The 21,453-nt window shown below is 37.2% G+C and overlaps 1 protein-coding gene across 1 annotated transcript in view; it reads left to right on the top strand.

Annotated features, from left to right (window-relative positions):
- Window positions 1–21,453, top strand: part of FDX1 (ferredoxin 1) — a 39,515-nt gene that overhangs the window by 8,734 nt on the left and 9,328 nt on the right. Inside the window, exon 2 of the mRNA XM_065944246.1 lies at window positions 366–490. Coding sequence (XP_065800318.1) covers window positions 366–490 — 125 coding nt within the window. The remainder of the gene's footprint in view (window positions 1–365; window positions 491–21,453) is intronic.

Here is a 21,453-nt window from a genome sequence, read left to right as displayed (position 1 = left end):
AGGATCTGTGTGAGAGCAAAACAGACTTCATAAGTGGTAATGATTGCTAATGATTTCATGTAACTGGCTGAAGGCGACGACTGGGGAGACATACTTCAGGTGGCCTTGATAGTGACGTACTTACTGTTTCCTAAAGGAAGGGTGGCAGAACGTCCTTTCGGGTAGGTGGGTAGAAAGTTATGCCTCTGATTTCTGGTGTCTCCTTCCCAAATAAACTTTAGAAAGAAAAGAAAATCCTGTAAAGGAGAATATTTGCATGCACACAGACCCACACACAACCTAATTATTTCACCTTATGGGTTCTTCAACTATTTTAAAGTATCTTGAAATTACTGAAAGTAATAAAGGACTGTTTCCTTTTCCAGCTCAGAAGATAAAATAACAGTCCACTTTATAAACCGTGATGGTGAAACATTAACAACCAAAGGAAAAGTTGGTGACTCTCTGCTAGATGTTGTGGTTGAAAATAATCTAGATATTGATGGTTTTGGTGAGTATGGAACATTCCTTAAAATTTATAAGTGAAACTATTAAATAGGTTTTAGCTTTGTTTTTTTTTTTTATTTTTGAAGAATTTTAACTATAGCATGCTAAGTGAACTATTAAAATTCAGGATGCTTTAGTGTTAAATTCTCACTTATGAAGAATAAGAGTGAGACTGTGTTTCTGTTCTTTGAACATTTAATTAGCTATATGCCCTAAAGTCTGTTGCCTCATTACCTTATTGATTATATGTGTGATGCAAAGCTGGGAGTAGTGCATGGAATTGAAAAATACCAGGGACGCTGTGGGAGAAGGCGAGAGTGGGATGATTTGAGAGAGTAGCATTGAAACATATATATTATCTATGTGAAATAGATCACCAGTCCAGGTTCGATGCATGAGACAGGGTGCTCAGGGCTGGTGCACTGGGATGACTCTGAGGGATGGGATGGGGAGGGAGGTGGGGGGGGCGCTCAGAATGGGAACACATGGCTGATTCATGTGAATGTATGGCAAAAACCACCACAATATTGTAAAGTAATTAGCCTCCAATTAAATGAGTTAAAAAAGAAAATACCAGATTAAGATACTAAATGTCATATTACAGAGGCTTATGGGATCTTAGTTCACCAACCAAGGATTGAACCCAGGCTCTTGGCAGTGAAAGTGCCAAGAGTCGTAACCACTGGACTGCCAAGGGAATTCCCAGACTGGTATTTTCTTAATTACGTTGAACTTATGCATTCTTTTTAAGTGAGTACTTTTTTATTGAGCTGTAATTGACATATTAGTTTCAGGCATACAGCATAGTGGTTTGATACTTGTAAGTATTGCAACATGATACAGACCACAGTAAGTCCAGATGGCATTCAGCACCATACACTGAAGACCTCTGCGGCTCAGGTGGGCTTCCCAGGTGGCACCAGTGGTAAAGACCCTGCCTGCCAATGCAGGAGATGTAAGAGACACAGCTTGATTCCTGGGTTGGGAAAGCCTCCTGGAGGAAGGCATGGCAACCCACTCCAGTTTTCTTGCCTGGAGAATCCCATAGACAGGGGAGCCTGGCCGGCTACAGTCCATGGAATCTCAGAGAGTCAGACACAACTAAAGTGACTTAGCATGCATGCCCTTTACAGTCTGGAATGTCAGCTCACTTTCCTTCAAAGGGTAGTTAATCTACTTCTTATTAAGGAAGTGTTTGGTTTAGGAAATTTTCACTCCTAGACTTTTCACCTTATTCCTTTACCACTCACAGAAAGCCATCTTAGACCTCAGGAATGCACTGTTTGTCACTTGCCAGTTTTGTTCAAGCATTCTCTCTAGTCTAGAATGGTAGTTCTTTAACAGGGTTCCATGAGTGCCACTTGGGAAATTCACATTCTCAGGCCCCACTCTGGACTTCCTGAATCAGAAAGTTTGGGGTAGGGCCCAGAAATGTGTATTTTAACAAGCCTGCCATGTGATTTGATGCATGTGGAAGTTTGAGAACCACTAGTCTGCAGTTAGGCCCAAGGAGCATATCTGACTATTTTTCATTCAAGGCACTGTTCATATTGCACTTTTAAGAACTCTTTTCAGATCAGAATTATTTCTTCACTTCCGTTTTCCAATTTTATAGTAAATATACTTCTCTATATTAATCCTCATTTCAGTTTTCTTTTTTAGAGAGAATGTCCCTTCCTTTTATTAGATTGTGTGCTTTTGGAAGACTCTTATCAGTCAGGTAACTAGAGCTGGCACTCAGTAGTAATTTGCTAAATTTCTGAATCTAATGTCAATTACAGGGATAACTATAATTGGACCTACTATATTCCAACATATTTATCTATTATTGTAACAACTCTTAAGAGGCAGTTTTTTTTTTTTTTTTTAACTTCCAATTTATAGGTGAAGAAACTAATAAAGTTCAGAGAAACTTAATGTTCCCTGGATCATTCGGTAGCAAGTGAGAAGGCCTTATAAGATTCAAGCCTAAGTCTCTCTAACTCCTAAACCTCGGCTTTTTCCCGTAAGCCATTTTTCTCTTAAGAAGTGTCTTTCCTTTGTGAACACTTGTTAGAGAAATTAGGTGATGACATAGTTGCTATAGCTCTAGTTTTAAGGCGTTTTTTACTCTAAAGCAGTGGTTCTTGGCTGGGACTAAGTTTCAGAATTCTTTAGAAATCTTAAAAATATGTTATGTCCTGATAGTGTAGGGAGAGCGGAAGTTGTGCAGATATCTTTTTAAATTCACATGATTCAGATCCATACCATAGATTGACTGATTTATGGAAAGAAACCCATGGATAATTTATATATATATATTCTGTAAAATTTGTATATAATTGAGTTCCCTCATGAGTTCATATTCAGCAACACTTAGTTGACTAAGCTTGGTTTCTCTGAATTGTTCTCTCACAAATGAAGAGTAACACATTGCACAGTAATTGAGAATAGACCCTGGAATCAGACAAATGTGGTTCATAAACCAACATTGTCACTAACTATTCATAATACCTGGAGCAAGCTGCTTTATATCTGTATGCCTCAGTTTCCTCTTCTGTAAAATATGATTGTAATACTTCTAATATCATAGGGTTGTTGAAGATTAAGTGGTATATTGAAAGTGAAGTGCTTAGCACAGTGGCTACGTTGGTAAGAATGGTAGAATTTGTGGCATTTTAACTTGGCCTGCTCTCCTCCTCTCCCCTCTTCAGCAGTAGCCTTAAAAACTGGCAGCCTTGTAGCCACTGGAGGAACAAACTGATTTGACTTCCTCAGAAGCATTCTCCAGAATTTTGTCACTTACTTTGCAGCTTCTCAGAAAAGCTCCATTCCAAGGAGTTGTTTATTCGATTTGCCTCAGAGATTGCTCTGTGAGGAGGCTCTGTCCCTAAGACTTTGTCTGAAATAATTACCTGCAGTTGTTTAACACTGTGCTGCCTGAGGCTGTGATGCCTCTTGGAGCAAACAGGAGCCTGGCCAAAAAGCCTAAAAGAAAGATCTGGGGAATGTAATGTCTGTAGTGGGCTTTGAAATACTTTGGGGATCTGAAGGCCATGCACAAATTCAGGGCTGTGTTTATGTCCAGAGAAGACCTGTTAGGGCCTTAGTCTCTCATCTGTGCGTCTCTGGCTGACCTTGAGGGTCCCGTGCAGGTGAAGGCCAAGACAGACATACAGAGTACTTGAATGTTGAAGGTGTGCGTAATCATGAACTGAGCTCCTCAGCAGTGGGCAGAAGCCTTTATTGGGTCAAAGCCCTGAAGGAAACCTCCATATAGTGATCTGGCTGACCACTAAGCTCACTAAACAGAGGCATCGCTGATCACATGCTGCTGGGATTACAGGCCTCAGATTTAATTTGGGAAAGTCAGTAAAGAAGCAAATAGCTGCAAGAACAACTGCCAAAAAGCCAGCAATGGCAAGAAACCTAGGGGAGACAGTGGTGATCCTGATTTTCAGAGTTGTCATATTATATTATTTAAAATGTCTACTTTGCAATAAAAAATTCAAGACTGCCAAGCAACAGGAAAGTATGGCCCATACTCAGGAAGAAAAGCAGTCAATAGAAGCTGTCCCTGAGGAGTCCCAGCTGTTAGACTTACCTAGACAAAGACGTTAAGTCAGCTGTTATCAAAGTTCAGAGAGCTGAAGGAAAGTATGTCGGGATGCCTTTGTACATCAGTATGTGTGGACTTTGTTACCACTGTGTGTGAGGGTACATTAAAGAAGTAAAGAACATTTTTCCTGTTCTTGAGAAAGCTAATCTTTTGTGTTCTGGAAAGGCTAATGTGGAGGCTGTGATCCAGTAAATCTGTTTTTATACATTTCTCCACAGCTTCAATCTCAGCTTTATGAAAAGATGTATATACTAGACTCTTTACTCCAGAGTTATTTGTGAGAGCAAAAGATTTGAAAGAAGCAAATGCCCATAGATAGAAGACTGATATTTAGTCATGCAAGGGGATACTATATTACTCCATTAAAAAAACAACAAGGCTGTGAAAGGAGTTTTAAAACAAATATCAGTAGTTTCCTGCTGGTAGGAGGGAAGCTTTTAATGCTATGGTATATTTAGTCCATTTCTTTCTTTGAACATTTAGGTGACTTCCAGTTTTCAGCTATTACAAATACCCGTAAGGTGAACATCCCCAAGAATACTTTTCTGTGTTTGTGTTCCATAATTTCCTTGTGGTAAATTCCTAGGGAAAGAATTACTTAGTAAAATTTGTTTTATTAACTGTTTGCTTATATTATTTGCCTGTTTTTCTGATGAGGTATTATTTATTTTTAGCCATTAGGAAAGGCTCTTTAAATGTGCTGTTTGACCAAAAAAACTAACGAAAATGAAAATTAATTTTAAACATTTATTTGAAAGGCTCTTAACCTCTGTTTTACATGGAGCTACATTTTTCTCAAAATAATGTAAAATACTTTATTTACAGTAGATAATTTTCATGAGTTGTTTTCCATTTGTTTGAAATAAAAGCATATTTTGACCTTAATATTGAAAGTATCTTTAAATTTTTAAGTATTTTTTCTTTCATCATTCATGACTATATATTGCAATAATACTTTTTCACATTGCAGTTTGCAACCATTAGTCATATAATCAGTTTAGTAGCTCTCAGTTACCAGTTAAAGCAATTAAAAAGAAAATATAAAACCACCATTTTTTGTATTATTCCATGAAATGCTTGTTTAACTATTTTACAAAGTGTATGTATACCAGGTTGTGATGTAAAATGGGACTCATACTGTGAGTCAGAATTGTAAATATATATTTTTTCTTTTTGGAAAACTGTTGGCTGGAATGTTAAGAATGGAGTTCCTGCCTGTGTTTGTTTCCCAGCTCTGTCACTTTGACACCTTTGTGACCTTCCGTTAGATCTCTAATCTCTTCACACCTTGTCTCCTTAAGGGTAACATAGAAATAATGTTAGTACTTAAGTACTTTGTAAGGTTGCTATAGAGATTAAATGAGTTTATCTAAGCAAGGCTAAATTAATGTTAGCTATTCTTGTTAGCATAATTATTACTACAGGTTCATTGTTCATTATAACAGATTTTAAAAATACATTAAAAAATGGTAACTTCCCATAGTCTTAACACACAGAGATAAACACTAAAAGAGTTCTTTCCCCCCCAGTTTCCTAGAGGCACTGAAAATTTAATGCCAGCACAGTCTTTAGTAGTTCAATAAGAATTCTTCATTTGTTTACATGGACATAGAAGAGATACTTTAAAGATCAAGGATCCTAATGTGTCCAGAATTTTGGGCATGTAAATATAAACTTGAGATAAGTTAAACTAGGTTCACAAAGTATAAGAGTTAAGCCTAAGTCACTTTCTAGAATAAAAATGGAAGAAGTGAAATCAAGAAGTCTGAACTACTGTGTTTATAAAGAAGAGATAACAGCATTGTAAGGGACACCTGTGCTACTCAGGTGGAGCTGTTGGTAAAGAACCCGCCTGCCAATGCAGGAGACATAAGAGGTGCAGGTTCGATCTCTGGGTCAGGAAGATCCCCTAGAGGAGGAAATGGCAACCCATTCCAGTATTTTTCCCTGGAGAATCCCATGGACAGAGGAGCCTGGCAGGGTACAGACTGTAGGGTCACAAAGAGTCGGACACGACTGAAGCGACTTAACAGGTATGCAGGGCCAACTGTTTCATTCATTTCTAAAGCTGAATACAGGAGACGCTTTAAATATTGCCCTTGTTCTAGTCATACTTAATAGGTAAACACTGTACACAGCTGAGGCTGGCCTGGTTCAGAGTGTCTGTACGGTTTCTCTCTGGTTGATCTTATCCCTTCTGTGATATTAAATCCCATCTGGATGACCGTAGACTATGTATTGTTAGTGCACACTGTCCCTCTGAGCCCTGGACTTAACAGATTCAACTTCCTACTTATATCTTTTCTTGGAAATTGCACAACTTCCTACTTTATATCTTTTCTTGGAGCCTCTTGATGAAAGTGAAAGAGGAGAGTGAAAAGTTGGTTTAAGACTCAACATTCAGAAAACTAAGATCATGGCATCTGGTCCCATCACTTCATGGCAAATAGATGGGGAAACAATGCAAACAGTGACAGACTTTATTTTCTTGGGCTCCAAAATCACTGCAGATGGTGACTGCAGCCATGAAATGAAGATACTTGCTCCTTGGAAGAAAAGCTATGACCAACCTAGACAGCATATTAAAAAGCAGATACATTAGTTTGCCAATAAAGGTCTGTCTTGTCAAAGCAATGGTTTTTCCAGTAATCATGTATGGATGTGAGAATTGGACTATAAAGAAAGCTAAGTACCGAAGACTTGATGCTTTTGAAATGTGGTGTTGGAGAAGACTCTTGAGAGTCCCTTGGATTGCAAGGAGATCCAACCAGTCCATCCTAAAGGAAATCAGTCCTGAATATTCATTGGAAGGACTGATGCTGAAGCTGAAACTCCAACACTTTGGCCACCTGGTGCGAAGAGCTGACTCACTGGAAAAGACCCTGATGCGGGGAAAGATTGAAGGCAGGATGAGAAGGGGACGACAGATGATGAGATGGTTGAATGGCATCACTGACTCAATGGACATGAGTTTGAGCAAGCTCCGGGAGTTGGTGATGGGCAAGGAAGCCTGGCATGCTGCGGTCCATGGGGTTGCAAAGAGTGAAACAAGACTGAGCAACTGAACTGAAAAAAGTTGTCATATTTAAATAGATTTTGATTTCCCCCCCCCCCCCCCCCCCAGAAAATTACCCTTCCGAGGATCTTTACTATCAGCAATGAGCATCTCAGGTGCTCAAACCCGAAACTGGAGAGCATCTTTTATTCTTCCTTCTTCTGCATCCTCTCCCTTCAGGCCATCAGCAGTTCCTATCAGATGTGCTCTCTGTCTCCAGTGGGTCCTGTTCTCACCATTTCTGCAGTCACTGCCTGAGGCTGCCAGTTACGTGTTCCAGGAGCTGCACTTCTCTGCTTCTGCTTTTGAACCCAGCAGCTGGGTCATTCATCATAATGCAAATAAGACAGGTCCTCTGATTAGAAACCACGAATAAATTCCCACTTCATTTAGGATAAAATCTACATTCCTTATGCTAGCCTCGGCATTACCTGGCTCCATCTGCCTTTCCTCCTCTCTCCCATTTCTCATTGTTCTTTCTGTCATTTTGGCCACACTGGCCATTTATCAAGAGCTGAACTCACCTAAAATTTCTAGCTTGAAGGCTTTGTATATATACTTTACACTTTTTTCTGCCCGGGACTCCTTTCCTCTCCCTCCTGAAAAATTCTTTATGTGTTGCTTTTCATCTTTCTGGTCTCAGTTTATGTTACTTCCTTAGAGGGACTTTGCCCAACCACCCAGTCCAAAATAGGAGTTCTTTTATTACCCTAAATCTATTTTTCTCCCATCACAGCATCCTGTTCATTTCTTTCATCGCATCACAGTCTATTTATGTATTTGTTTATTTCTGCATCTTTCTCCCTGGGGACTGTGAAGAAGGATAAAGTGATTCTTGTTTTCATATATGAAGTGAAGTAATGAATGGTTCAGTTAGTAAAAAGTAAATTTTGGAAGCAATAAATTTATAAACATTCCTATTTCCAACTTTTATGTTAATATAGATTTTTTTGAGTGATGTTTAAGTTTTCAGTATTATAGTATTCTGTCACTAGGGGGCAGTTACACCTTTCTGATCAAATGTACCTCATTATCTCCGACTATTTATACTTTCTTACTGTGTATTTCCTTTGTGTGACTGTTCTGAGGGAAATTATTCATATTGTGTGGTCCTGATAATGATCATATAAATATTTATTCATGTCATGTTAATTGATTCTTTCTGGCTCTGAAATCAAGCTTTACTCTAGAAAATTAGGTTTTAATATTTATACATCATTTCATATTTTTAGGATATAATATTCCAACATAGCTATCCTCTAGTTTTGTTTGAGAAAGGGTTAGCAATCTTTCTTGTCAGCATCATTATAGAGCTCCAGTTTTTCTTAGTATAATATAAGGTACACTCACACACACACACCCCACCCCCCCACCCCACCCCGAAACAATCTATTCCTGGTGGAAAACTAATAAGTTACTTGAAAGGAGCAGTAGTCTGCAGATAGCTAACTTACTCTGGGAATTAGTTTTTTATGACAGGAATTTTAATCTTTAGTATTAGTCTTGTTAAAAAGAAAAAGCAAGTTTTATTCATCATCAGCCTTGAAATTAGCCATGCCTTACTAAACAAAATGCCTTACTTATTCTTAACCTTTTAAAATTATACATATTTGAAATTGTACAGATTAATAATATTAAGTTTCTTACTCTAGTAAAATCAGAAGTACTGTGAAGCCCAAAACTTCTGTCAAGAATCCCATAATTTCAAGCTGGCAGACTGTGTGAATTATAAATTGTATATTTGTTTCGATACCGTTTACAGTTATAAGCCAGGATCTGTCAGCCTTTGTCAGTGTCTTGTGAACTCTGCTGTTTCCAGACATCTGATGTCTCTGTGATTTTTGTTGACTGTAGTGCTGATATTTTAAACTGTGGTTATAGTTTAATATCATTTTAAAGCCCATGACCGTTTCAGTCAAGCATTTATTAAGTGTTAACGCTGAAAAATGCATCTGAAAATGAATTATCTTGAAACAGAAGTTAAATGTGACAGAATGCAACGAAGGAAGCCAAAAACCTGTCATAATTTCTATTACTGCTAATTTAGGAGAAAGAACTCTGAATTATTAGGCAAAATGCCAGCAAAATTAAAGCAGCACTAAATCGTATATACCTTTAAGTTCATGACAGCTATTGGACGATGAATAAAACGTTGGTACCATGGACTCATGAGGCTGTAATGTGTCCCTAAGTCATATCAGGTTATCGTCTGTTGTAAGGCATAGAATATTTTTGATTATTTGAAAGGTGGACATAGTAGTGTAAAAAGTTTCACTTCAAATGTTTGTTCTACTTAAGTATATTTTGCAACAAAAATAATGGCTGGAAGATTAAAGATTTATGAATTGTAAGAACCCATTTTGTTTTATTGAGACTAACTCGAGTTATGAGACTTCTAACAATTTCAAAATCTTTGAGAATGTATTCCTCATAAAATGTGATCATGTTATGTTTAATATAAGTATGTATCTGTATATATAAGTGTATAGATACATACATACATGTGTATATACACATAGATATCTACACATTTTATCTATTAATTTACTTTTATATAGCCAACCACTTACAAAGACACTTAAAGCCAATAGCTGTCAGTACTGCTTTGGGATTGTGTATAAGCATAAGTCACATAACTTTTGTACTTTCAGTTCCCATCTCTCCACATGTATTATTGCATCAATGTACCCATATTTTGATCAGCTATCATTTTAGCTTTTAAAATTTATTTTAGATTATCATTTTTAGATTGAAGTTTCTATAGTAGTTGCCGCTTGTATATCCTTTGTTTGATAAGTTGTCTCCCACTGTTTTGTGGACTTGTTCCCAATGTATGTGATTAGCATAAAAAACAACAAACTCTTTTCATTTTTGTGATAGGTTTTGTTTACCAGATTCATTTTCAGGTTAACTTCTTAGCATCTGGAATTTGTTTTCCCATGGAAATACTGTTACACATGATGGCTAAATTTTCAGGCCAACCCACAGAATAACTTAATAGCTAACTAACCATTTATAGCCTGGTTTCTATGAGAGACTGCATTACAATGTCTAACTTTTAATCCTAGATCAAGAACTTCTAAACTCCTTGGGCCCACCTACTGCATATGCACAATGCACGTACCCCCTCATATGTCATAGGAACTCTACTTTGCATCCCAGTTTGGTAGTAGGAATGTATTTACTGCTGATTATCAATGCTGGTGATTTCATGGTGGATAGGAACCTGGGAATTCTGTTTTGCGGAAGAAAAGTTAGAAGATGAGGCCCAAGGGGAGCATCATTCACTTTGTTCTTGCCTGTAGCGTATGCAGTCTGGGTTGTGACTTTAGTGGAGTTTGGAGCTGCAGGGATGGCCAATAAGGACATGAACTTGGTGTCAAATAGGATACAGAATTGGTGGCAGCTTCTGCATTTTAACTGAAGAAAAGTGGGCAGTGCTAGATCAGCTCTGGTGCAGATCCAGTGCTGATAAAGGTATCTACAAAAACCTACAGCTGACATCATGCTTAATAGTGAAGGACGAAATGCCTTTCTTCTAAGATTAGGAGCAAGCTTAGGATGTCTGTTTTTACCATCTTATTACAATGAAAGTCTTAGTCTATGTAATGAAGCAAAAAAAAAAAAAAAAAAAAATCAAAGGCATACTGATTTAAAAGAAACAAATACAACTGTCTGGTTTTTAGATGCCTGTTACAAAGACAATCACAGGAATCTTAAAAAAATAAACTTAGACCTGAGTGAGTTTAGCAAGGTCCTAGTATGTGATCAACACATGAAAATCAATTGTATTTCTGTATACTAGCATGAATAGTTGGGAACCAAAAAAGTTTTTTAAAAGAACATTTATAATACCTACCCCAAATGAAATTTTTAAGTTTAACAAAATATAACATCAATATCTTGAAAATTATAAAACTCTGATGAAAGAAAGCAAAGACTTTAAGTAGTTAAGAGACATACTATATTCATAAATTGGAAGACAGCATAGTAAAGATGTCAATTTTTATTGATATATAGATTTGTTATATTTCCCACTAAAATCTCAGCAGGATTTTTTGTAGATACAAACAAGTGATTCTGAACTTTTTATAGAAAGACAAAGGAACTAGAACAGCCAGTTTTAGAAGAGAAGGATAAAATTGGAAGAAGTATGTGTAGTACAGATATTAAAACTTGATGTTACAGTAAGCAAGACAGTCTAATATTAGCAAAAAAAAAAAACGTTGATTTTTTTTTGGGAAGAGCTTTACTGAGATTTAATTCACATACCATATGGTTTACTCATTGAAAGTATACAGTGGTTTTTTTTTTTTTTAGAATATTCAGAGTTATGTAACCATCACCACTATTGGTTTTATTTGTTTTCTAGCTTTATTGAGATATAATTTACAACTAACATTGTGTAAGTTTAAGATGTACAATGTGATAGTTTGATACACATATCAGTTGCAAAATGATTATCACAATAAGGTTAACCTCACATCATTCTTTTTTTTTGGTGGTTAAAACATTTAGGATTACTCTTAGCAAATGTCAAATGCATAACACAGTGCTGTAGTCACCATGTTTTACAGTAGATCCTCAGACCCTGTTCACATTAAAGCTGAAAATTTACACCCTTTGACAACTCTCCCCATTTCCTTTAGCCTCTGCCATCACTTTCTGTTTCTATGAATTTGACTTTTTTAGATTCTACATACAAGTGAGATCATACTGTTTTTGTCTTTCTCTGTCTTACTAATTTCAACTTAGCATAATCCCTCAAGGTCTATTGTCTCACAAATGGCAGGATTTTCTTCTATTTTATTGCTGAATAATACTCAATTGTGTGTATGTGTGTGGCGTATGTATAATATCTTACTCATTCACTCATAGGCATAGACTTACATTGTCTTCATATCTTGTGAAAGTCACTCAGTTGTGTCCAAATATTTTCTCCTGTTCAGTAGGTTGTCTTTTCATTTTGTCAGTGGTTTTCTTTACTCTGAAAAAGCTTTGAAGTTTAATGAGGTCCCGTTTGTTTACTTTTGTTTTCATTTCCTTTGCTTTATTGAAGTAAAGTGAAGTGAAGTCGTTCAGTCTTGTCCAACTCTTTGCGACCCCATGGACTGTAGCCTATGAGGCTCATCTGTCCATGGAATTTTCCAGGCAAGAGTACTTTTTTATTGCTTTATTAGCCAGATCCAAAAAAATTATTGCTATGATGTCAAAGAGTATTCTGTTTTCTTCTAGGAATTTTATGATTTCAGTTTTTCAGTTAGGTCTTTAATCCATCTTAAGTTTATTTTTGCATATGGTGTTAGAGAATGTTCTAGTTTCATTCTTCTATATGTAATAGCCAGTTTTCCCAGCACCATTTACTGCAGAGACTGTGTTGTCTTCCTTTTGAGTTCATTTTTGTATATGGTATTAGAGAATTGTTCTAATTTCATTCTTTTATATGTGATAGCATTTTCCCAGCATGATTTAATGAAGAAACTCTTTTCTCCATTGTGTATTACTGCCTCCTTTGTCACAGAATAATTGACCATAGGTGGGTGGGTTGGTTTCTGGGCTGTCTGTTCTGTTCCACTAATCTATGTGTTTGTTTTTATGCCAGTCCCATGTTCTTTTGGTTACTGTAGCTTTGTAGTATAGTTTGAGGTCAGGGAGATTGATACTTATAGTTTTGCCCTTTTTCAAGATTATTTTGGCTTTTTTGGGTCTTATGTGTTTCCATACAAATTAAAAAAATTTTGTTCTAGTTTTGTGGAAAGTGCCATTGCTAATTTAATAGGACATGTATTGAATCTGTAGATTGCCTTGGATAGTGTGGTCATTTTAACAATATTAATTTTTCCAACCCACGGGCACAGTATATCTTTCTATCTGCTTGTATTGTCTTTAATTTTATCAGTGTCTTACAGTTTTCTGAGTTTAGTTCTTTTACTTCCTTAGGTACATTTATTCCTGGATATTCTTTTTGATGCTATTGTAAATGGAATTGTTTTCAGAATGGAGGAATGCAGGCTGTGCCTCCGAGAGCACAGCAAGCATGAGGGTTTTCTTCTGGGTGATGAACCTGCTTTGTGTCCTGGTTGTGGAAGTGGGTGCACAGACTTACACGTGTGTTAAGATTCATAGAGCCGTATGCTGAAAAGACAAAAGTCAGATGCTTATTGACTGGGGATCTACCTCTGATTACAAGACCAGGAAACAAATTGGCAGAAATACCCATCATGAAATCATGAGATGAAAAAAAAAATTTAAAAAGGAGTAACTTAAAGTTTTCTTCTCACAGTTTTAGGCTGTCTTTTAAAATCTTTTTTTTCCTCCAAATACCTTATCAGAGGCTTGTCTTCACTGTTCTCTAATTTTTTTCTTTTTTTATTGATCATACAGTTTAAGAAAAAAAACCCTCCCCCAAAATGCTCAGATTGTTGTTTTATTTTGGAGTTTTGCAAGATAGACTGTTTCTTCTTATAAGTACTATTCACAGGGCTTGTAAGTCTTTGCTCCAGGTTTTTTTTCCTATAGTGATACTTGTATTACAGTATGACCATATGTGTCTCTGGTTCAGTGATAGCCATTTAAAAAAGGCTGATTTCATCCTGAGCCTTAAAGTTTCTATTATATTTGAATTTCTTCCCAGTACAAAGAGTAAGAAAAGCATATCTATTGACAACTTGTGATAGAAGAAGTTTGAAAGAAACTGTAAAATAAGGAGGAATCCCAAGCATGATGTGTTTATCTAAAGAATAAATATGGAACTAGAATGTGTAATAGGAGCTTGAGTGTAGGAACCAAAAGTTAATCTTCTGTATATATTCAACATTTGTCAAATTCTTATTAGAATACTCTCTTCAGCTCTGAACTTGGCATCCTAAGTAAGATGTGGAATCAGCTGGAAAGGTTCCTGAGAGGAGCTATGAAAATTATTAGAGAGAAATAACTTTAAGAGAAAGTTAAAAGAATTGAGATTTCCTAGGGAAGAAAGTGAAGACCTGGACTACGGATGGTAACTCTTCATTTTGACTGACCAGGTGGTAAAAAAAAAGGAATGTCCTAAATATTCTGCAGGGATTTATTGGCATGTGAACTTTTCTGTGAATTCCAGGATGATTGAGACCATACTGTATGCGCTGGCTTCTTCCCTGGGCTTTTCTGATATCACCCTTTTCTGGTTCTCTGCCTCCCAGTTGACACATCTGTATTTTAACTCCTTTTCTTGGTGGGTGGGGGGAAGTGTCTTTGTGACACTCTCAGTCTCTTATCCTCTTCCTCTTTTCCCCCTCCTCTCTGGTGAAATGTTATGACTTTTGCTTCTGTCTTATCCGTGTCAAACCCATCCTTTACACACAGGCACCAGCAGGATCTATCCAAAATAAATGTGCCATGTCACTTTCCTACTCAAAATCCTTTAGTAGCTTCCTGGAACTTCACCAGCAACCACTGTTCTCCAGGTGCTGGGTTCAAGAGGGGTGGTAGAGTGACAGTTGCTGGTAATCCCCAACCAGTAACATCTCTGTGGCAACCCACCCACTGAGAGTGTGGTAGTTTACCCACCCAATGTGTCAGCAAACGGAGCACGTGCTTACAGCACACACTCAGGCTCCTTAGGAGAGCTTGGGAGATCTCTGTGCTTGGTCCTTCGTCTGCCTTTATAGCCAGCTCCCAACTCTGCATTCTGCCCAGGATTGTGTTTGTTTTTCTTGCTTCTTCTGGTATGCATTGCTTGTAGTTCTCAGGATTTGTTTTTTAATAAGAAAAATTTGAAGCATTTTTAAGCTTTTTAAATTAGGGAAGTTGCTTGGTATATTTTAGGGAGGGTTTTACTTACATTTTAAGACAAAAGATGCTGAATCTCCTCAACTTTGTCCCCCAGTATCTCCAGATGGATTTGACATTTTAGCTTTGAGATTGTCTGGATTGGGTATTATTTTTCTTTTTCTTTTTTTTTTTTTTTCTCTCAGATAAGAACAGAAAGCAAAATTAGTATGTATTTATTGAATACTAGTGAACAAATCCACTAAGAGCTACAATTCTTCTTTGTGGAGTCATAAAATGTTAGAGTGAACAGGCCCTTAGACATCATCTACCTCAATCTCCCATGATATAGATGAGAAGAAAACTGGGGTCCTTAAGAGGCCTGCCCAGGACCCAGCGGACAGTATGGCAGATTCACCCAGAGCCCAGCTGGCCTCAGGGTTGCAGCACACCAGTTCTCCTTTTACTGCAGGGGTTTTCTTTCTTTCTGCCCCTCTACTTACCTACTTGGTGGCTCAGCTCTGAAGAATCCACCTGGCAATGCAGGAGACGTGTGTTTAATTCTTGAGTTGGGAAGATCCCTGGAGAAGGAAATGGCAGCCCACTCTAGTATTCTTGCCTGAGAAATTCCCATGGACAGAGGAGCTGGGTGGGCTGTAGTTCATGGGGTCGCAGGAGTAAGATGCAACTTAGCGACTAAACAACAACTTAACCTACCTTTTTTTAAGCAGAGGAAGCCCACTTCCTTTTAAGTAAAATACATCCATTTACCTTTTTGTGTGATAAGCCTCAAATATATGCAAAAATAGAAGAGTAAACTACTTGTTAAAATAGCCAATTGGTGTGGGTATATATTTGTGTATTACATAAATGTACAGTATATATATATTTATATATTTAATATATAAACATACATATAATTTTTTTAAACATACATATAATTTAATATATAAAAAAGTTGAAATTCTCTTAAGTTTTCTTATAACTTACAAATCATAGTAATTGCCAACACTTAAATAGGTCTTTTTGGGCTCGATAAAGGACAGAAATGGTAGGGACCTAACAGAAGCAGAAGATACTAAGAGGTGGCAAGAATACACAGAAGAACTGTACAAAAAAGATCTACACGACCCAGATAATCACAATGGTGTGATCACTCACCTAGAGCCAGACATCCTGGAATGTGAAGTCAAGTGGGCCTTAGGAAATATCACTACGAACAAAGCTAGTGGAGGTGATGGAATTCCAGTTGAGCTGTTTCAAATCCCGAAAGATGATGCTGTGAAAGAGCTGCACTCAATATGCCAGCAAATTTGGAAAACTCAGCAATGGCCACAGGACTGGAAAAGGTCAGTTTTCATTCCAGTCCCAAAGAAAGGCAATCCCAAAGAATGCTCAAACTACTGAAACAATTGCACTCATCTCACACGCTAGTAGAGTGATGCTTAAAATTCTCCAAGCCGGGCTTCAGCATTACGTGAGTCATGAACTTCCAGATGTTCAAGCTGGTTTTAGAAAAGGCAGAGGAACCAGAGATCAAATTGCCAACATCCACTGGATCATCGAAAAAGCAAGAGAGTTCCAGAAAAACATCTATGTCTTGCTTTATTGACTATGTCAAAGCCTACGACTGTGTGGATCACAATAAACTGGAAAATTCTGAAAGATATGGGCATACCAGACCACCTGACCTGCCTCTTGAGAAACCTACATGCAGGTCAGGAAGCAACCTTTAGAATTGGACATGTAACAACAGACTGGTTCCAAATAAGAAAAGGAGTATGTCAAGACTGTGTATTGTCACCCTGCTTATTTAACTTATACGCAGAGTACATCATGAGAAATGCTGGGCTGGATGAAACACAAGCTGGAATCAAGATTTCCAGGAGAAATATCAATAACCTTAGGTATGCAGATGACACCACCCTTATGGCAGAAAGTGAAGAACTAAAGAGCCTCTTGATGAAAGTGTAAAAGGAGAGTGAAAAAGTTGGCCTAAGGTGCAACATTCAGAAAACTAAGATGGCATCCGGTCCCATCACTTCATGGCAAATAGATGGGGAAACAGTGGAAACAGTGGCTGACTTTATTTTCTTGGGCTCCAAAATCACTGCAGGTGGTGATTGCAGCCATGAAATTAAAAGATGATTACTCCTTGGAAGGAAAGTTGTGACCAACCAAGACAGCATATTAAAAAGCAGAGACATTACTTTGTCAACAAAGGTCCATCTAGTCAAGGCTACAGTTTTTCCAGTGGTCATATATGGATGTGAGAGTTGGACTATAAAGAAAACTGAGCGCAGAAGAATTGATGCTTTTGAACTGTGGTGTTGGAGAAGACTCTTGAGAGTCCCTTGGACTGCAAGGAGATCCAACCGGTCCATCCTATAGGAAATCAGTCCTGAATATTCACTGGAAGGTCTGATGTTGAAGCTGAAACTCCAAGAGGTGACTCATTTGAAAAGACCCTGATGCTGGGAAAGATTGAGGGCAGGAGGAGAAGGGGACGACAGAGGATAAGACAGTTGGATAGCATCACCGACTCAATGGACATGGGTTTGGGTGGACTCCGGGAGTTGGTGATGGACTGGGAGGCCTGGCGTGCTGTGGTTTATGGGGTCGCAAGGTGTCGGACACAGCTGAGCGACTGAAATGTAACTGTAACTGTAAGTAGGTCTTACTTTACCAATCAGTCATGGTTGCAAGTACATATGTTAAGTACACATTCATATATAATGCTTGCAGCTGCCCTGTGAGGTTGGTACAGTTACTACTGAGGAAATTCAGGCATGGGGGGTGAAGTAGCCCAAGGTGATGCCATTAGTAAAAAGTGGAACTGAGATTGAATCCGGGGAATCTGGCTCCAGAGTCCATGCTTATGACCCTTGTATGTAGCTTTGTGGTATGTCTCTGCTTCATCTTATTTTGCTTTGAATGAGATTTAATAAAATATGCTTTGAATGAAATTTAATAAAAATGAACGTTTAAGGAAGCCTCTTTTCTTTCTTCATGTTTTAAAATAACAAAATATGAGTAACATATTTAAAGTATGAAAGAACAATTCTTGTTACAATGATATATTTTTCCACAGGAACTAATTATTGATAATAGTTCTATTAATATTTTATATAATGTTTATTGACCAGAAGAATCTAAATCCAACTGAAGTTACTCCTAAGAGTCTATAATCTTTACAATTGTAAAATGGCTTTAAAAATTATTTAAAAAGAAAACCAGAATAACTTTTTAGGTAGAATTATTATTATTTTTTTCATTTATTTTTATTAGTTGGAGGCTAATTACTTTACAATATTGTAGTGATTTTTGCCATACATTGACATGAATCAGTCATGGATTTACATGTGTTCCCTGTCCTGATCCCCCATTCCATCCCTCTGGGTCATCCCAGTGCACCAGCCCCGAGTACTTGTCTCATGCATCCAACCTGGACTGGCGATCTGTTTCACACTTGATAGTAGACATGTTCTGATGCTGTTCTCTCAGATCATCCCACCCTCGCCTTCTCCCATAGAATCCAAAAGTCTGTTTTATACATCTGTGTCTCTTTTTCTGTCTTGCATATAGATGCAAATTCCATATAGATGCGTTAGTAAACTGTATTGGTGTTTATCTTTCTGGCTTACTTCACTCTGTATAATGGGCTCCAGTTTTATCAATCTCATTAGATTTGATTCAAATGTATTCATTTTAATGGCTGAGTAATATCCCATTGTGTATATGTACCACAGCTTTCTTACCCATTCGTCTGCTGATGGGCATCTAGGTTGCTTCCATGTCCTGGCAATTATAAACAGTTTTGCGATGAACATTGGAGTACACATGTCTCTTTCAGACCTGGTTTCCTCAGTGTGTATGCCCAGGAGTGGGATTGCTGGGTCATATGGCAGTTCTGTTTCCAGGTTTTTAAGGAATCTCCACACTGTTCTCCATAGTGGCTGTACTAATTTGCATTCCCACCAACAGTGTAAGAGGGTTCCCTTTCCTCCACACCCTGTCCAGCATTTATTGCTTGTAGACTTTTGTATACAGCAGCCATTCTGACTGGTACCTAACTGGTGTAGTGGTACCTCGTTGTGGTTTTGATTTGCATTTCTCTGATAATGAGTGATGTTGAGCATCTTTTCATGTGTTTGTTAGCTAACTGTATTTCTTCTTTGGAGAAATGTCTGTTTAGTTCTTTGGCCCATTTTTTTTTTTCTTTGGCCCATTTTTTGATTGGGTCATTTATTTTTCCGAAATTGAGCTGCAGGAGTTGCTTGTATATTTTTGAGAGTAATCCTTTGTCTGTTGCTTCGTTTGCTATTATTCTCTCCCATTCTGAAGGCTGTCTTTTCACTTGGCTTATAGTTTCCTTTGTTGTGCAAAAGCTTTTAAGTTTAATTAGGTCCCATTTGTTTATTTTTGCTTTTATTTCCAATATTCTGGGAGGTGGGTCATAGAGGATCTTGCTGTGATTTATGTCGGAGAGAGTTTTGCCTATGTTCTCCTCTAGGAGTTTTATAGTTTCTGGTCTTACATTAGGTCTTTAATCCATTTTGAGTTTGTTTTTGTGTATGGTGTTAGAAAGTGTTCTAGTTTCATTCTTTTACAAGCAATCAGAGCAGAAAAAGAAAAGGAATACAGATAGGAAAAGAAGAGGTAAAACTCTCACTGTTTGCAGATGACATGATCCTCTACATAGAAAACCCTAAAAACTCTACCAGAAAATTACTAAAGCTAATCAATGAATATAGTAAAGTTGCAGGATATAAAATTAACACACAGAAATTCCTTGCATTCCTATACACTAACAATGAGAAAACAGAAAGAGAAATTAAGGAAACAATACCATTCACCATTGCAACAAAAAGAATAAAATACTTAGGAGTATATCTACCTAAAGAAACGAAAGACCTATATACAGAAAACTATAAAACACTGATGAAAGAAATCAGAGGACACAAATAATGGAGAAATATACCATGTTCATGGATTGTAAGAATCATTATTGTGAAAATGAGTATACTACCCAAAGCAATCTATAGATTCAATGCAATCCCTATCAAGCTACCAACGGTATTTTTCACAGAACTAGAACAAATAATTTCACAATTTGTATGGAAATACAAAAAACCTCGAATAGCCAAAGCAATCTTGAGAAAGAAGAATGGAACTGGAGGAATCAACCTGCCTGACTTTAGGCTCTACTACAAAGCCACAGTCATCAAGACAGTATGGTACTGGCACAAAGACAGAAATATAGATCAATGGAACAGAATAGAAAGCCCAGAGATAAATCCACGTACCTATGAACACCTTATCTTCAACAAAGGAGGCAAGAATATACAATGGAAAAAAGACAACCTCTTTAACAAGTGGTGCTGGGAAAACTGGACAAACACTTGTAAAAGAATGAAACTAGGTAGAATCTGATGAGAACATGATTATGGATGATTCTGTTTTATTGAGTCATCTTTTGGATGCTATATTTTAAGGAAAACCCAACCAGACTGAGAGAAGGGATTTAGAACTATGTTACTATGTAAGAAAAATCTGAAGGACTTTGGTATGCTCAGTCTGGAGAAGAAAGAACATTTTTAAATATATGAAAAGCTGTTGTTTAGAAGGATTCACTAAATAAGCTCATAGACACAGAGTAGAAAAGTGGTTGCCAGGGACTTGGCAGAGATCACAGAAATAGGTTAATAGGTAAAAGGGTTTAAAATTTTACCTCTAATATTAAGGACTGAGGATCAAATGTAAATTATGGTGGCTATAACTCTGTTGCTGAGAGAGTAGACCTTACATGTTCTCATGGAAAATAAATAAATAGACATATATAGGGTTACAGGTGTATTAACTGGAGTCCTGAGAGGAGTCCTTTCACAGTATATTCATATATCAAATCATTATGATGTGTGCTTTCAGTATCTTACAATTTTGTTAATTTTGCCTCAGTAGATCCAGAAAGAAAAAAGGATTCGACTCCATGGGGCAGAGTTGGAGCAGTAGGTGGAAAGTTATTGAGTGACAGACTTTAGCACAGAAGTAGCCAAATGTGAAATCAGCTGGCTTTACCAGGAAGATTTCTTTGTCAGAAATTTTCGAGCAGGAGCTGGGTAAACTCTGGGAAAACGGTGTTGGAAAGCATATTCAGTCATAGTTTGGTTGGACTAGAAGACTTTTCAGTTCCCTTTTTATAGTGCCTGGCGTATAATAGGCACTCAATAAATAACTGTCAAATTAATGACTTTTAAAAACATGGAGCAGGAGAAATTTTCTCTTTATTTTAAACCAATGTGACTCTTAAAGTGACTTATTTGATTCTGTCTTGATTATAAAGAAAGACTGAGAGGGAAGAATATTTAACTTTATTGAGATGTCAGTTTGATTACTTTCTGATCCCTCTTACATACCATGAAAGCTCCTATAAATTGTGTTGAGTTCTTCAGGAAAAGGTTAGTAACTTCCACAGCTGTATGTAAATTATTAACTATATAAATTTAAAAGGCATATACTTTTGTATCTATGCATGTCTCATTAACTTGTAAACTCTTTCATATTA

The sequence above is a fragment of the Muntiacus reevesi genome, chromosome 9 (genome assembly GCF_963930625.1).
Source record: "Muntiacus reevesi chromosome 9, mMunRee1.1, whole genome shotgun sequence".
NCBI lineage: Eukaryota > Metazoa > Chordata > Mammalia > Artiodactyla > Cervidae > Muntiacus > Muntiacus reevesi.
Note: the sequence above shows the minus strand (reverse complement) of the source record. Positions and strands in the feature narration are given on the sequence as shown.